Genomic DNA, 17,464 nt, shown 5'->3' with positions numbered 1-17,464 from the left:
TCGTAGAAAATGATTACATGAGTCGAGATAATCACAGCACTGCTGATCACTGAAGTGAACAACGCGGGGTATTTTAAACGATGACCTCTAACTTTTCTACATTCGTTTTATACATTATGATATCGTGAATAAAACGAAAGTAAAAAAGTTGGAAGCCATAATACAGATGACCACTTTAGTCGCTTTTCACCAAGGCAAAGTGGAACACGTCTGACGTGACGTGTGGCTTGTGAACAAGTGTAATATTTGCAATACGTAAAACTACTCTACGCCCGGTGCGCCCCCCCCCCCCCCCCGGATCCGCCACTGGAGGGTATCTGATAACCCCTTCATACATGATAATAACGAATTCATGTCATTTGAAATATTCTTTGAAGACCATAACACAGATGCCCTTAGATGCGTTTGCTAAAACTGAGAAAGTTAAATACACCTTGGTTACGAAGTTACATCTTATCTCATTTTCGAATAAATCACATTGTAAATACTTTTTGAATATCTGCTTCGACGTGCAAAAGGTTTGAACTTGCATAACAAACAAATGTAACAAAACAAAGATCAACATCCCGAGAGCTAGAGACGGGTGCACGTCACCAGACCGACACACACGAGTCATACATCCTACAAGTCTTACAGTTTACGAGTCATACAGCCCATTGGTTATACAGCTCACGAGTCATACAGCCCATAAGTTCGACACTAAGCTAACAAGGCCCACGAGACCGACACATTATGCCTCGTATTGTATCTGTCGAACTTGTGGACTGTTTTTACCTAGTGTCGAACTCATGGGCTGTATGACTCATGGACCTGTTTTCAATGTCGAACTCGTGGGCTGTATGATTCGTGGATGTCGGTCTTGTACGGTGTGGGAAGACCCCCTACAGACACCATGGCGGTCATCTATCAATTCGACTCCCACTTCCTCGATGGCGAAGAACGATTGAATGACTGTTGCAGGAATCCTCGTCTGCTGTTGAGGTTGGTGTACAGGTAGGGAAAGTCCTGTAAAGATAGATATATTAAAATTCCTTTTAATAGACGTTTAATTATGGTAGCGTTATAAGAAATTCAATTCAATTCCATTCAATTCAATTTAATCGTCCAAAAAAAAAAAAAAAATACAGGGAGTTCAAGGCGGGATTTCTTTTTTTCATAAAAGAAGATGCATAAAAAAAAATATACATACATGGTATTAGAACACGAAATAGTACATTATAAATGAATATTTGAACATGCATGCAAAGTCAAACTGGAAGGAACAATGGAATAAAAACGTGACATAAAACCGACTCAGTTGACTCCAGAAATCTATGTTGCTATATTATGCATTACCGTTCCCAGTCCCAGTCCCCCTTGTCAGCCTGTGATAAACTGAAACAACTCGAACAAACTCGCCCAAACAACAACGTGACAACACTTTTTGGATTCTTTGCTGCCAATTCGTATTCAAACATATATTTTTTTTTTATTCGAATCACACAAAGCCCAAGTTGATCCCAACGTTCATTTACATCACATTTTGCGTACAACAATAATGACCTCCAAATGATTTATCATGATGCGTTATAAGGTATAGAGATGAAATGCACTTTCCCAAAGGGCTCAAATGACGTTTGTTAGGCATTGAGGACACGGAAAAAATAACAATGCAAATATACATGACGTTGATACATTGATAAAATACAATATCAAATTTAACCAAAGTTATACATGTATTGCAGTCATGTATCTTCTGGGGTTCTCTTTTTTTTAAAGAGTAAAAATCAAGACAGTGAAGAAGGTCTTACTGTTGATGGGCACTCCAGCCCTTCTGGGGGATTATAGGCTCGGGATTTGGAGCCAACAGGCTGAAACTGAAAAGAGGTCAAGGAGTGTATTAGGTACTATGGATACTGATGACATTCGTTTGATCGCTGCTTCAAGATTCAAGATTGCGATCAATAGTTAAACTCATTCAAAACAATGACAGCGTTTACACATGCCGTAGCAATAATTTTACCGATTTATTTGTTTATTTATTCATTCATTCATTCATTCATTCATTCATTTTTTACTCATTTATCTTATTCATTTATTCAGTTACATTTCAAACAAAATATAGAGTAATCAAATGATAAGAGGCCAGTGCCTGATTCTAAGTCGTGACTGCTAGGATCGTTCTTTTCTGCAATTCTATTACTCCAAGACTAATACGCATTGTCTCGATATTTCTTTACCACTTCTTTCATTTGATTTCTACTACAAGATTCCCTCTTTTCTTTTTCTTATTCATAATCATTATCAGCTATATCGTCAGTACCATACCATCAACAAAAGCCTTGAGTCTTGGCCTAATATCCTCCTTGAATAATATTTTCCTTACTTAAATACAAGGGTGAAAACCCAGTAAGATATCTATACCCTTGAATTATTGCTTGAAGAGTTCGAGCTACATCGATATTAAGCAAAGGGCAACTGTTCGCCAGTAATAGTATATTTCTACGAAGCGTTATTGATTAGAATATCTGTTTATGTATGCTTTCGACTGGGATGGAATCATTTTTATAAAGAGAGTGCGGAAACGAGAGAGAGAAAAAAATATCAGCATAATTACCAGGGAGTTCCAGTTGGCGGTGGCTTGCGCTGAATGTCCCTTCTGGCTGAAGTGAAAACAGTCCAGCGCAAAATAAGATCTGTCTACGCTACCGTCCTGAATTCCGCAGCGTTGCCAAGGAGACCGTAAATGATATGGAAAAAAGCCGAAAAAAATATTCAATGCAGCTATGTGTGATTGAAGAGTCCATTAAAATAGAAGAACAGTCGTCACACAAAAGCATCATATTTTGCAAGAATGAAGCCTTTATCATGGTCAGTTATTCGAAATCACCAGTTTCGTAGTTATATATAATAGTCACATTGTATATATAGGCACGTGTCCACTGAAGGCCCAATGGCGAGTTTCTCCATCCGCTTGTACTTACAAGTGTGCATTTTGTACTCACCGGTAATAGAGGTGGGGTAGAGTTTTCGAAAAATGGTTGGTAAACTGCCGTAAAATCTTCTTTGTCGTCGTATTTACCACTCTGAATTGTCGTCCGAAGCAATTTCTACATTTAATTGCAATGAGAGAGAAAAAAGAGAGTTTTATGGTTCAATCTTTGACTTGTTATTAAAATTCCTTTAGCCTATTACAAATTCTTAGTTGTATGAAATCAAACATGACTGTACCTCTTTTTAGACATGTTAGAGGCCGCCAACAAAATCAAGCTGCCGCTTTAATAACGGAAGCTTCCGTGGTCTCCTGTATTCTTTTTGTAGAAATTTGATTTGATAAGTTATGATTTCTCAATTTTATGATCAGCGTATTGTCTCGTAGGTTCAGTACTATACGTGATTTTTTTAGCATTGTTTAGTGTATGACATTTTTGGAACATCCTTTTGTTGTTGCGATGCTACATTTATTCTGTTAAGAATGCAGAAATCAAATCAAAACAAAACAAATCAAATCAAATCAAACACGGTTTTCAATATTAGTCCTGTTATCATTAATGATTTCATGACTGTTAAAAAAAAAGAAACACAAACAAACGGTCTTACCAGTGGGTCATTACTCTCGACGTGAATAAAACATTCAATGATGTTGAAACTTGGGGTGGGAGAGTTACCTGAAATCGCTTGGTTTTGTGGTACAATAATTTTTCTGCCAACGGACGATCAAAGTTGCAACTACAAAACAATCTATGGGAACACACGAGAGATAGAAAGAGAGAGAGAGAGAGAGAATAAGCAGAAATTATAACGAAGCCAAAACGATACAAGTAAATTATTTCAAAAACGTTTGAGGCACTCAAATACACAAATCAATTATACACACGACGCAACAGTCATGACCATTAAATTATTCTTTGTTATATTATGTTGTGTTCTTCTTCTTCTTCTTCTTCTTCTTCTCCTCCTTGTCTTTCTGACTCCTTAAATTAGTTGAAAATGAACACACAAAAAATTAATGTCTGTGCTAACCTCAATTTACATGCTTACATCCAAGGATTAATGCTTGTTCTATCAACATCGTAATGTTGTTTATTTACACATAACTTTCTAGCTTCCATTTTATTTCTCCAGCATTTAACTTAAATTCAAACCCAAATAATTTGACTAACATGTTCTTTGTTGATAAGTATTTTATTGCGCGTCAAAGCTGGAATATCATGCATCATTTTACGTTGTCTTACAGAGATTCTATTGGTCGATGTAAATCTTATTGGTGACGACTGCAGTATGCGACATTTTCATAGCTGTTATTAACCCTTGACGAGACTAACCCTGTCGTGACGTCACACGTGTAGGGACCTCTGAGTTCTGAGGTTTTGCTGACAAGAGGCACGCTGAGCACGTTGAGAAACACGCGCGGAACCTGCGTTGAAACGAGAAACGGGTCAGAAGAGTTAAAGGAGATCACATCTAGATGAGTTTTACACTTTTGCATTTCAACTCCCTTAAATTGGTTATAATCAGGTACAGAGTTTTAGAATAGAATATACAACAATTCTTAGAATAAATAAGTGTGTTTTTTCAAGATTCACAATAAATCACAATAATGACGACACATAGTACATTAAAAGCTAAAGGACTCAAGACGCGCACCATCCAGATTCGAATTCAGCGCCTTCGTTGAAGGACAAAACCTTTAAACAAAATTCAAACAAACAAACAAACAAACAAACAAACAAAGTAAGGATGAGCCTAAACTTTGACTATGACTCCCAGACTATTATATGATTATTATTTTGCTGAAATCCACGCTCTGCTTATATTGATCTTGGTGTAGGACAGCTCCTTCAAAAAACATTGAGCGTACAACAAAGAGAGCGAGAGATTGAAGAGAAATTTTTGCAGTATTAATTGAAAAATGGATTTGTTTGTATTTTGAATTGTATTTGTATTGTTCTTGTTCATGTTACACCCAGAATGGGTTCGTTCACGAATGATTAGAATGAAATCATTAAATATCAAGGAAAATCGAAAAGAGTGTCCGGGCGTGTCATGGTGGCTACAGGGAAAAATTCCGCCTGACCATCGGGGGAGGGGGGGGGGGGGCAATATATTTTTTTTCCCAGGATGGGAAAGTCACTAGTGTGTGTAAAGTCTACGGCGGTCTACGGACAAAACAAAAATCTGAAACCTAAGACTATAGGGACTCTACCTAAGACAAATTGTGTTTGCATACTTCATAACCCCAATGATCACCATTCTCGGCAGCTCCTCGCTGTGGCACGATGTTTTAGGGCTCTGATCATGGAGCTACCACTGAAAAACAGATGGACGGTGGTTCGAATCCCTGTCGGGGTCTTGTTCGAACCCCTGTCGGGGTCTTGCTCAACATCTTGTTTTCATTTTTGCTCTTTATTTCTAAAGTATATTAAGTTTGTAACGGTTTATTCCGTCAGGCTTAAGGCTAGAGAGAGTAATAAAGTCAAAGACTTGATAGTTATTCTCTATCCAAGTCACCAAGACAAATAAATGCCTTTCCCATCCTGGGAAAAAAAAATATCGCATCCGGCGGTTGCATTGCTTTTATTGACTCCTGGGTGTTCTGCATGAATGGTTCCCTAGTACACTCTAAAAACGCAAATGTTGAATCAACATTTAAAAGGGCCGAGGAGTGACAGCATTTTTTGAAGTGTTGCATCCAACTTTTAAGATAACATTTTAAATGTTGAATCTAGCAGGAAAACCAACACTTTGAAAATGTTGTCACTCCTCGGCCCTTTTAAATGCTAATTCAACATTTGTGTTTTTAGAGTGTAGCCTAGTCTTTTCTTGCCAGCCGCTTTCTCTAAAATCTAAAGAGGACAGTCTTTTCTTGCTAGCCGCTTTCTCTAAAATCTAGAGACGAGACTGTCCAACAGCACAACAACGTAGCGTGAGGTGAAAAAAAGACTTGCGCGTGAAGACCAAACCCTTTATTGTCCGGGTCATGTGCCCACGATATATCTACATAATATGGAATTAATTTCCTATAGAAGCCCTAATCCCAGAGTTCCAATGGTTCTGTATACAACAGATTGTGATAGCAGTTTTCAATACACCTGTTGGTAGGCCTTATCCGTTGTTGAAAAGGAACATTGGACAACAAGCTTTCTTGCAATACGGTCGGAGGATTGAAGATCAAAAGACTGGAGTGGACAATAGATAATGCATCAGAGTTTTGTTATACGGAATGCGTAAGGATACTACTGCTTTAGTGTCGATACTCTGCGCTGCCCGTATTCAGTCTATTAGCATTTAAGGCAAAGCAGGCATGGGAGAAAAGTGTAATAAAAGATTCACCGCACATCCTTACACTACTAAAAACACGTAGAAGCAAGATCAAATTGCACCTCTCCTAAATTCAGTAGCCTACTCGAATTTTTAGATCCAATGCACACCTGACACATTTAGATTCAGATTCAGCACCTTCGAAATGAGACAAAACCAGTAAAAAAAGACACTGGTGTGAGGTTAAACAAGGTTAGACTTCAAGTCGTACTTTGGCACCCAGACTATTTTTGCTACGACCTCTTTATTGTCAACATTATACTACCTCATCATGAAACATCTGGATGACGCTCTCCACGTCCTGGACGTATTTCTCCGCTGAATTATCGTACGGCAATGAGCAACCAAGACAAAGATCGTTGGTTCCTATGAAGATCGAGATGAATTTCCAGTCTTTCTCGAAGTTTACCGAACTGTCATCTTTCAACATGGTGATTAGCTCTCTCGCCTGCTGTGGTACTTCTCTACGAAAATGAGGTCATAGGGTGCTAATGAGTCCTCTTCAAGGGAAAATTTCCCCCTAAAACATGTAACTAAGTGGATTCCGTGAATGCATCAGAATGAGAACACATTAGTGAAGTTTGAGGAAAAATCTGGTGAAATGTTCGAATAATTTTTTTTTTTTTAAGTTTTGGTTAATTCGAAGAGCCGTTATAGCTGGCGAAGAAGACCACCAAAGTCTGACGTATCACAATCGGATTAAGTGAAATATTTCTTTACCCTTGTTTCTAAAAGCCTTTTTGGTACATGATATCATCTGGACTTGACAATAAAGGTGTTCAGACAACGTCGTCTGAGCAAAGATTATTGTATAATATTGGTATAGAATGACCATGGAGCAACATCATGTGATGTTGCCGTAAAAAACCCAAACAAACAAACAATGGTCAGTCATTGTTGTGATCAAATTTGACAAGAGGTATACAAAAAAGATGCAAATAATCATGGGTAATTAGGTAGACCATTTCTACTGTAAAGAAGAACCAAGTGTAATCCTAGTGCCATTGAAAATAAATATGCAACAATATTATACTGACCTTGCGAAAGCACCAGTTACGGCAACATTGAACTTTTTGTTGCTGGGTTGGGTGAAGATCCTGGCCTGGCCAGTGGAGAAACCGTAGATGTCGCTGTTGTACTTTTTGAAAATATCTGGAGCGGGATGAAAGGTCATTGGGAAGTGCAAACTTATGCGATCTGGTGATATCTTCCCATTGATCTCTATAGAAAATATCTGGATATCTCATGGGCCATTCGCTTGAAGCCCCACGCCGCCATCTTCAAGCATATCGCCCATACATTTGTGTACGGAGCTCACAACATCACGTGATCTTCGTGACAGCCTCTGTTCAAAAATGCGTACAGATCCCACTGACAGATCCCCACAGAGTGTGTGTGGTAAGATGGCGGCGAGTAGGCTTCACTAGTTTGTACAGCGTGAAAGGGCCGATAAGATACCTAGATGCCTCATACAGAGATCAGTCAACTGTCTTTCCTCTCCTCATTTGAAACTGATGGAGTTTGAAATTTCAAACAATCACTGACATCTGCCTCTTTAACTATCTCATGTTGTATTTTTTTTTTTTTGCCACGAGTATTTTACTCAGAATTTATTATGTCATGAAGAAGATTGAGATTTACCGTCATCATCGCATGTAAAAACAAAAAAATCTTTAGAGAGGTAGGCAATATATTATGGTGCGTGGTTGAAGCAGCATATCTTTCAGGTTAAATAGGTATTTTAGATGATTTTCATAATTATTTCACGTCACATAGTAAAAAAAATCGTTAGTGCCATGAGCAGATGACGGTCTCTGTAATGTAGATTGCTATAGATAAAATAATATGTATTTCATTAATTAGATGATTTTACTTTGTTATTATACTAATTTGAAAAGGAAAGTGCAGAAATAATATCAAATCGAAGCAAGTGAATATCCAGAACCAATGTGTTCATGCTTATGACGGATCTCACAAATTAAGTTGATAAAAATTATAATGTCCATCTATTTATGCATTCATGAATTCTCAAGCATTACACTGAATATACGGCTTGAGGACTACCAGTACATGTAGGCATATTTTGCAAGGTAATTGGACATGACTTCCACGTGTCAACCAAAGAGTCTAAGAACGATTCTTAACAAAACAATTATTATGTTTTGGCATGTTGCTTGTATGAAGAGATGTGAAAACATTACGATTATTCATAACATGATAACATGATCAAAGAATTATTATTGCTATAAAATAAGTTACGTTGCCTTATCATTTGCTTTGTCAAAAGAAGAAGCTCTACACACTCTTTTCGCCGAAAAGGAGCTTACCCCATCTCATTATACTATGTTAATAATGATAGTCATTCTTGACTGTCCTATGGTCACCATATGAATGCATTGATAGGATATAAGCCAAGTGAAGATGAAAAAAAGCTCCTATTCAATTGAATTCAAGCAAATTTATTTGGGCTTATAATAATTACCATCCAACAGAAAAGTAACACATATGTTTAAACTAATGAATTATTATAACTATTGTTAACAATTTGTAAGCAATGCAGATTATAGAATTCTCATACATCTTAGATACGTTATATTTAAGGTATGGATAGTCACATGCCACTTACTTGGGAGCGTAATGACTTCTTCGAGTGTACTGTCACCTCCAATGCTGGGAAGAAAAAGGGAAGGAGGAAGAAATGGAGAGAGAAAAATAGGGAGATAATTTGTTATTATACAAAACTTTGCAGAATTATTACAATGTGAAGCTTGAGAACAAAATGCGCCTGCAATCACAGCTAGGTTTCATTCATAGCGAGAGAAATATATAGGCCTACTAAAGAACATGATATTTTTGTGGTCTCATTCATAAATCAGTTGACAAAGGGCAAAGAGCCCGAAAATTTATTGGAAAATGTATTGTTTGCTCACAGCATGACAAAATCAGTACTAATTTTTCTGTTCTACTCTCAATATAATTATGATATATATACATGTATATATATATATAATATATATATATATATATATATATGATGTATACACACACATACACACCCACGCCCACACACATACAGGTATATGAATAGATTTACATACATAGATAAAGAGACAAACATTCCAGGAGCCTCAACATAAAAGAGAACAACGTGAGTAGTAGACTATGCCACGTTCAAGCAGACCTACTCCCTATGTCTACACCATGTTTTTTTTTTCTTTCTTCTCATTGCATATAATTTGATTTGCTGTTTGATTGAAGAAACTGTATTACTTTAATCTATACTGGACCCTCCTGTAAAACAGCGGGACCATAATGGTCCTCTTCGCTGAGCGAGGCTATCCAACCGTATTATTTATGAGTTTTTGTATCACATGATTTGTAATGTTGATTTTTATATTTACGGAAATAAATTACCATACCATACCATTTACGCATTATAAACTACAACAGCGCAGTGGCGCTCTACTTTCTACGAGAATCAGTGCGACTCACCTTGCAGATACCCCTGGATATTCCGGGTATATTGGTTGGAAGGTAGTGGCTTTTGCGGCGTAAGCAGCCTGAAGTAAGAGAGTGATTTTTAGAATAAAACAAATATTGTCAGTTTTGATTCATTAATATTTTATCACCACAGGAGTAGAAGATTGAGCAATTTGTGATGTCATAGTATAGCTGAACGTATGAAGAAATGGAAAAAGCATGAAAAAATATAATGACAATGTGCAGATAAAACACAAAAGTTTGGAATCATTCGAACCGGAGATACTTACCGTAAGTGAATCGCCCATCGCTGCTACCACTTTGATGTCGCCAGGCCTCAAGAGATGCACTAAATATGATAGTGTCCATGACGTGTAATATCAACCATACAAAGACATTAATTAGAATTAAAAAAAAAAAGGATATCGTTAAATTTTGCAGGTAAGTCGCCATTGATTCCAGTAGTACAATATTCAACTGTAACTATGAGTATGTAATAATTATGAATGGTAATACGAATAATATAAATAGAAGTATAGAGGTAGATAATCATGTCTTGTCCTACTGGAAGAGTCGGACCGTGTATTTCCATTGCAATTAGATACGACATTACAGGAAACGGCACTGTTCTGCAGACGCCCGTCGGTTGTGAATTGTGTCACATTTCGTGCATTTGTCTTATTATACTGATGATAAGTAAGCTTGACATTTGTGTAGGTTCTATCCGTTCGTTTGCGTGTAATGACAGGTCAAGAGGTGGGGTGGGGGTGGGGTAGTGCTCTTAGTCAATGCCAGCTCTCTTCGCTCCTCCATTCTTAGCTGGGGAGTATCTAGGGGCAGAACCCTTGGCAATCATAGCAATGAGTTTCGTTTCGTATGTCAGTATAAATGTTGTTTAATAAATTATTGATCGTATGACAAAGCCAAATTTCCATGTAACATGTTTAAACAACAATTTGACAAAAACGAAATGAAAGAATGAATTAATAAATTAACTTATTCTTGAGGTACGGAATTTTATTTGTCATTTTCTGTTTATTTTTTCTCCTTCAAATACACTTGTTACATTCTAATTACTAGCAGAAATTGGTCGCGTGGATCTGCGATTTTAGCGTCGATATAAATGTCTCGTGTATTTTAAGACATCTAACTGGCTTACCTGATGTGGGTATTGTTGGAGAAGTAGAAGGCGGACAAGAAAAGTTGGATCCCATCTGGGCAATGACATGGTGATGGTAATGATAATGAAAAAATTATAAAATTTCATAGTATCTAATCGAAATGAGTAACAGCAGTCAGCTAGCACCCCCCTCCCACACACACAGATACACACTCTTCATGGAGTTCAGAGCAATCAAAAGAAGTTGCAGGTTGTCGAAATCATATAAATTCGGTAATATTAGGCGATATTCACATCCCCTCAGATAAAAAAAAAATAAAACCTAACCAGGATCAGATATTTTTTTTTTCATATTATGTATCTTGAACTCATGAAGGTAAAGTTCTGAGCATTACTTATTTTGATAAACAGAACATTAACTTTACCTCAACGTTGAGCCACGGAATAAGGATCAAAGATTTTCAAGAAATTAGCAAACACAGGACTTCCTTTGGTACTGAACGCTGCTGTAAACTTTGTTGATTAATATCGGTGAAGAGCAATTTCATGTTAATACTTCCGTTAACATCACATCAATATTCTTTCACCCAACACTGACGCAAAGTAAGATTAAGCAGATTACTACATTCGGGAATATCCCTGACAGTTGCTTGAACGTTTTGCAGAGTAATGAGTATTCATAATCCTAGTGTCGAAGTGGGATGACGTTTGTTAGAGTCCGAAGTTTTGTTATTTCGAAGCACACACAAATTCCCTATACCTAGAGATTCATTAATCCGAAAAAAAAAGGAAATAGAAAAAAAAAAAAAGGTCTGTGAATACGAAAATGTTGGGTGTTTTTTTGAAGGTTCGTTCTGTCCCGAAATGAATTAATAATGTTCGTTATTCCGAAGGTTCGGTAATCCGAAATTGAATAAAGTTCGTTAATCCAAAAAAATATGTTAACTGTGGGTGCTAGTGAACCTTCGGAAGTATAAACCTCATTTCAATCTTCTGAATAGCACACCTTATTTCTTTTTTGGAATCAACGTACTTTCGAAATAGCGAACTTCAGAATAAGAAAATGTAACCGTCGAAATGAAGCCGTTGGTGATCAGTGACGTGGCAATAATAACGCTCACCTCCTTGACATCAGTTCTCGCGACGCTCTGGACATGCGTCAAGTTCATGAAGTTTTTCTCCACACTCTTTAAGATTCCTATGAAGACGTCGCTCACGTTTTGCTGGGCTGACAGACAAGAATGCCGAGATAAAAATGACAAATTAAATGCCTATCATATAAACATCAAAGAGTTACTAACACTCGCGTGAAATAAAGTGGGCCTATCAGACAATCTTGACTGTTCGTGGAGTGTTATTCACAACAAAAAGAACGGTGAATATCTTTATTGTTTTTGGATTCATAAAGTTAATAAACTTTCTTGGAAATTTCATATAGATTATGTTTGTAAAATTATTTCACGCAATATAGGCGTCATTAACAGGTTCAAATTGTTTCTTCCCCAACATTCATTATTTATACTGTGTTCGTCTTTGATATTACCTTATCTACATTACGGAATTTTGGCATGGGGAAACACGCATCAAACATTATTAGATAGGGTTTTATTGTTACAAAAGAAGGCACTTCGAATCATTATTTTGTAATGCCGCTCCTTGCTCTCATACAGCTTCATTGTTTTCTGAAAATAAGATTCTGAAAATTAAAGATTTGTTTTAATTCCATGTAGGACAATTTATGTATAGCTATAATAACAACTGTCTTCCGTTTATATTTGATTCTATGTTTCCTCGTAACCTGACATACCATAGTTACAAAACAAGACAGTCTAATGAATTTCACTTGCCCCTGCTTAGAACTGTGTTAGCTCAGCAGACATTTATTTATACAGGCCCAAGATTCTGGAACTCCCTTAGTCCAGACATAAAAAATGCTCATTCTTTATTTTCATTCAAAAAAAGATTGAAATCATTCCTCCTTAAGTCTTATAATGTAACAGAAAGAAATTAATTTTGTTTGTTGATCTTTTTCAGTAAGTAGGTTTTGTAAGCACCAGGATGCTATTGAATTTTCATAGGCTTGTTAGGTCGCGTCTTTCGCGGAATTCCACATCGCATCCCCTGTTTTTCTTATTGCAAACTTGTACATTATTACACGTGCCGTCACAGAGCAGATAATATGTTCTGCTATCAGCAATTCAATACAATTATATATATCACTTTCTCGTCGCTTTCAACGCTCTACACTTCTAATATGGCTAATAGTCTCTGTTGGTTTGATCTTGAATGTATCGATTGATCTAGGCTTTTTGTTTTTAGTTGTCTCGTCTCTTTACTTGTATTTCTGCTTCTTCCCTTTTCTCTTTTCCACTTCTTTTTTCATCCCGCACACTTGTAGTTAAGTTTTCACCTTTTTTTTCCTCCTGTGAGGTGCCCACGTTGTACAAGCATAGTCTTTTGAGTGGGTACCTCCACTTTTTTTTCGCAGAATGTATAAATATGTCTGTATGAAAAATGCCTAATTTTGTAATGATTATTGACAAATGTTATTCTTTGCTATCTATGTATCATTCCTTCAAACGCATGTCGAATCTATATTTTTTTTGTACATTCTGTTGAAAGAAGTGAAAATAAAACCTTTGAATTGAATTGAATTGAATTCATGCCATTAAGTAAAAAAAAAAAAAAAAAGAGAGATCGAAACATCAGCCATCTAATGCACGACTAAAGATCAGCCGATTTCTGCTTGGGCGACAAAACCTCGTGTCTAAAGAAATAAAAGATGGTAATGTTAAGGAGAAAAAATGCCAGCCAAATAACTACAGCATTATGATCGCCTTTCCCTTGCATGGCATACCGCCGACGGTGACTTCAATTTTGGCCTAAGACAGCTAGCATGTGAACCGTAGTAGAATACTTAACTGATTATCTGACAATGAATTAAAAAAAATGATATTCATCGACATTTGAGATACAAGGTCTTGTTATTCCAGTGACGTTATAATTATGTTAGTTAGAAGTTGGGCAAGATGATATAATTAGGTAAATGTCTTATTGCCTACAGTTGTCGAATCTAACCATGGCGCATAAGCTCTACGTTCAGAATTCGACGCAGGAAAAATCCTGCTGCACAACGTGTTCGCTAGTCATTTAATGTGAACTGTTCATACTAGCTGCTCTTACAGTGGAGGCAATCATCGCTTACGCACGGTTTAATACCCAGGTCTCGTATTCAATTCAGCATGATAAAGACTAACACTTACTAGTAGTATCTTAGTACTTAGTCCTGTTCATACACGGTACAGCCACTTCACCGATTTAAGTACTGTTCTCTTAGGCGGTCCTGTTCACAACAGATACAAAAATGAAGGTACAGTCTGTACTAAGAATAGGATGTACAAATGGATATTACTAAAGAACAAGCTTTGAAAAAGGCTCTGCAGAAAGGTATCTTTTGTTATCCTATAACAGTAAAAAAAATTTCATCTCTAATTGTAAAGAAGTTCTCTGTTATCAACATTCATTTATATTCCGCTTCATGTCATATATTTGAAGCAAGTCTGACTTTGCTGTCAGTCACCATCTTTAAAGGTCGATACAAAAGTCCTCACAAAAGTCCATACACTCGTCTCCATATGCCTCGTCAAAATATTGTGTGTGTGTGTGTGTGTGTTTTGCAAAGGAAACAGGTCGTTACGTAATGCGCAATGACACAAATTGTTGAATGTGTGGCCATTAAATCGAGTTTTATTTGCTGCTCGTCATTCAGAATATACTCGAGCCATATACGAGAGAAAACATCGTTCAACAATCACGATAATTCCTCGGAATCTCCATTATACTAACAAAAGACAACAAATCAATAAAGACCAGATTGCAGTGGCGATGCATTTTTTTCTGTGTTTAAAGTTGATAAGAGCAGATCTCTTACAGGCACTTACTAAAATCGGAGGGGTGTACAAACGAGCAAAACGTTTTCTCTCTGTATGATACAGGCGTGTGGCAGTGTTCATTGCAGAGTAGTTACTAAGTTATGTCTCAAGTAATGTTTCAAACTTTAACGCAAAGGTTTAGCATGAAAAGGACCCTAAACATTTTCGCTATTTGGCAATTACCCAAAGATAACAATATGCTGTTTGACATATATTGATATTCTAATATGGCCTTGAGCTATAGCTGGATCACTTTCTCTTCGAACTACAGGAAGACAGGTTTTACGTTTTCGTGGGCCTCCTAACATGAATCTCTCTTTGTGACAGCCTTGGCAACTGACAGGACTCTGAGCTGTGACTGAACATTTTTATTGTTTGTTTGTCTGATTTACTTGCATAAATCAAGATTATTTTCAGTGATATTACATAAAATATCATTATACAGATTACATTTTGTACATTATGAACAAATTCGAAGAGGGAAAATAAAGTTTAAATTAATTCCATTAACAAAATCTATTATATATCGTATTACCAAATTTCCAAATAATTACTCGAGAAATTATGCGGAAGAAGGACTGCCACTATAAACAAATGCTTGAATACGTGGTAGCCCGGGGAACCTGCCTAGGTGATATACATATTTTATTCAGCATAATGGGGAAATGCTACTGAACATATGTATAAATGCATAATGTTTTATATTCTAGTGCATAGAACCTAATAAAAAATATGGTGAATTACGATTATGATGACAACAGGGTGATGATGAGAAAAACAAATGTGCTAATGAAGATGAAAGCGATGGTGGTGATGATGAAGGCAATGGGGATAAAATGAAATTGTAGGCACAGAAACATTGGTTTATTGCCACTTGGTCTACTATCAAATGGTCTAACAGCACTACGGCTAAACTCATTTGGTCTACTGTCAATTTCGTCTTATGCTCGTTTAGTCTAATCCTCACTTGGTCTAATGCCCAGTTTGGCTAATTATCGTTTCGTGTAATGACCAGATGGTCTAATCGCAATTTTGTCTCTTTGGGATTTTCCCCATTTGGCCGAATAAACTGTGGTATTAGACGAAATGGGCATTGCCCATCTGAAAGTAGGCCAACGGGTAATGAGGCTAAGTGGCAATTGGACGAAATGGTCATTGGCCGAACTGGGTGTAGACGAAATGGGATTAGACCATGTGGGTTGAGACTAAATGGCTATTGGACGAAATGGCCAGGAATAGACCAAGTGATAGATCCCAGAAACATTGTGTGTATTAATTGCTGTAGGTTTAAATCTAATTTCAAGAAAAAAAGACATTGTAATGGCGAGTATAAGTACTTTTAATTCATATTTTTGGAGTAGCGGAAGAGATATCGACCAAGGGTAAAATTATCATTTTTTTTTTTTACATCATCGACCCATGACAATACTCTTTTTAGACGTTAGTATTCTCAAAGCAGTGTATAAAGAAAACATCATCTCGTCATGGTGGTCTTGTCAGGCCTACTTATCAGTTACCTCAATTACCTCGATCTCAATTTCAATTTACTTTCCTTTTTCTCAGGAAAATGTCATACAAAAAATAACAATATGCGAATATACTATACCAAAACGGCAAAATACAAATTAGGCGAAACCTTTACCTGAGTGCAACTGCCTCAATAAACATTAATGAACACAATAATTGTCTGTTTACTTGAGGTACTAGTAGTATTGGCTACAATCTTACAAAGCAGGAGAAATATGATGGGAGTTAAATAAAAGCAAGCTTGTTCAGTCGTAGGAAGTAGAATAGTATCAGCGACAGTGAAATATGGAGCACGGATATCTACTTAGACCATAATAATTTAGGGAAAATGATATTTTCAACAAAAAAAAAAAACCCACCAAACAATCACACTAATATTACTGTATGAGACTCTGAGAAACCACACGATGCAACATTAAAGTATACTGACAAATAAAGATATTGAAGAAAACAGCAGCTGAGGTTATAGTGATTTAAATGGGAATCTTAATCAAGCTCTACAGGGCAGGTTGCAAAAGAGTGAGTATAAAAGGCTTTGACATATCGAATGCATTATGAATATCTGTCATCTGTTTATATAATAAATAGATACAGAGATATTACACATTTAAATATTTGTGTGTATATGTATAATACTCTTTATAGATACATGATATAATGATATATGATATACATGTATATATATATATATATATATATATATATATATATATATGAGTGTGTGTGTGTGTGTGTGTGTGTGTGTGTGTGTGATTATGTGTGTATAATGACACTCACCTGGAATATCCAGAGAACTCTGTGACGGTGGCACGAAGACAAGAAGGGGTAAAACAATCCTTAAAAACCATTTCAGCTCCATGTCGTACTTCCTTGGAAAGATAATGTTGTAACTACAAGAAGAATAAATTGACTTTACTGCTTGTAACACCTGTCGTCTTTTCCCGTTGGCCTGATGGCCTGATATTAACAGGTGTATGTATACCTAAATCACCTATTCGTTTGCATCGCTTTTACTTTGTCTGGTGAGCAGCTCTCCGTTATCTCGTCACTTCTCTCACTTTTCGAACTTTATTACACCCGATACAAAGGTTCCTTCAGAATTGAA

General features: G+C 36.6%; 1 protein-coding gene across 1 annotated transcript; it reads right to left on the bottom strand.

Annotated features, from left to right (window-relative positions):
- Positions 1-850: 850 nt before the first annotated feature.
- LOC140236571 (phospholipase B1, membrane-associated-like) lies at positions 851-17,218 on the bottom strand. Its single transcript, XM_072316498.1, has 14 exons — positions 17,137-17,218; positions 12,022-12,128; positions 10,940-10,994; positions 10,071-10,129; positions 9,793-9,860; positions 8,927-8,970; positions 7,338-7,452; positions 6,566-6,764; positions 4,305-4,396; positions 3,648-3,708; positions 2,985-3,089; positions 2,597-2,692; positions 1,791-1,856; positions 851-1,005 (listed from the first exon to the last, which is right to left on the bottom strand). Exons 1-14 carry the CDS (start codon positions 17,216-17,218, stop codon positions 907-909), a joined length of 1,248 nt encoding a protein of 415 aa, XP_072172599.1. The 3' UTR covers positions 851-906.
- Positions 17,219-17,464: the final 246 nt, after the last annotated feature.

Source organism: Diadema setosum, chromosome 13, assembly GCF_964275005.1.
Source record: "Diadema setosum chromosome 13, eeDiaSeto1, whole genome shotgun sequence".
Lineage (NCBI taxonomy): Eukaryota > Metazoa > Echinodermata > Echinoidea > Diadematoida > Diadematidae > Diadema > Diadema setosum.
The sequence above is the reverse complement of the archived record's forward strand: the minus strand, read 5'-3'. Positions and strand labels throughout refer to the sequence as shown.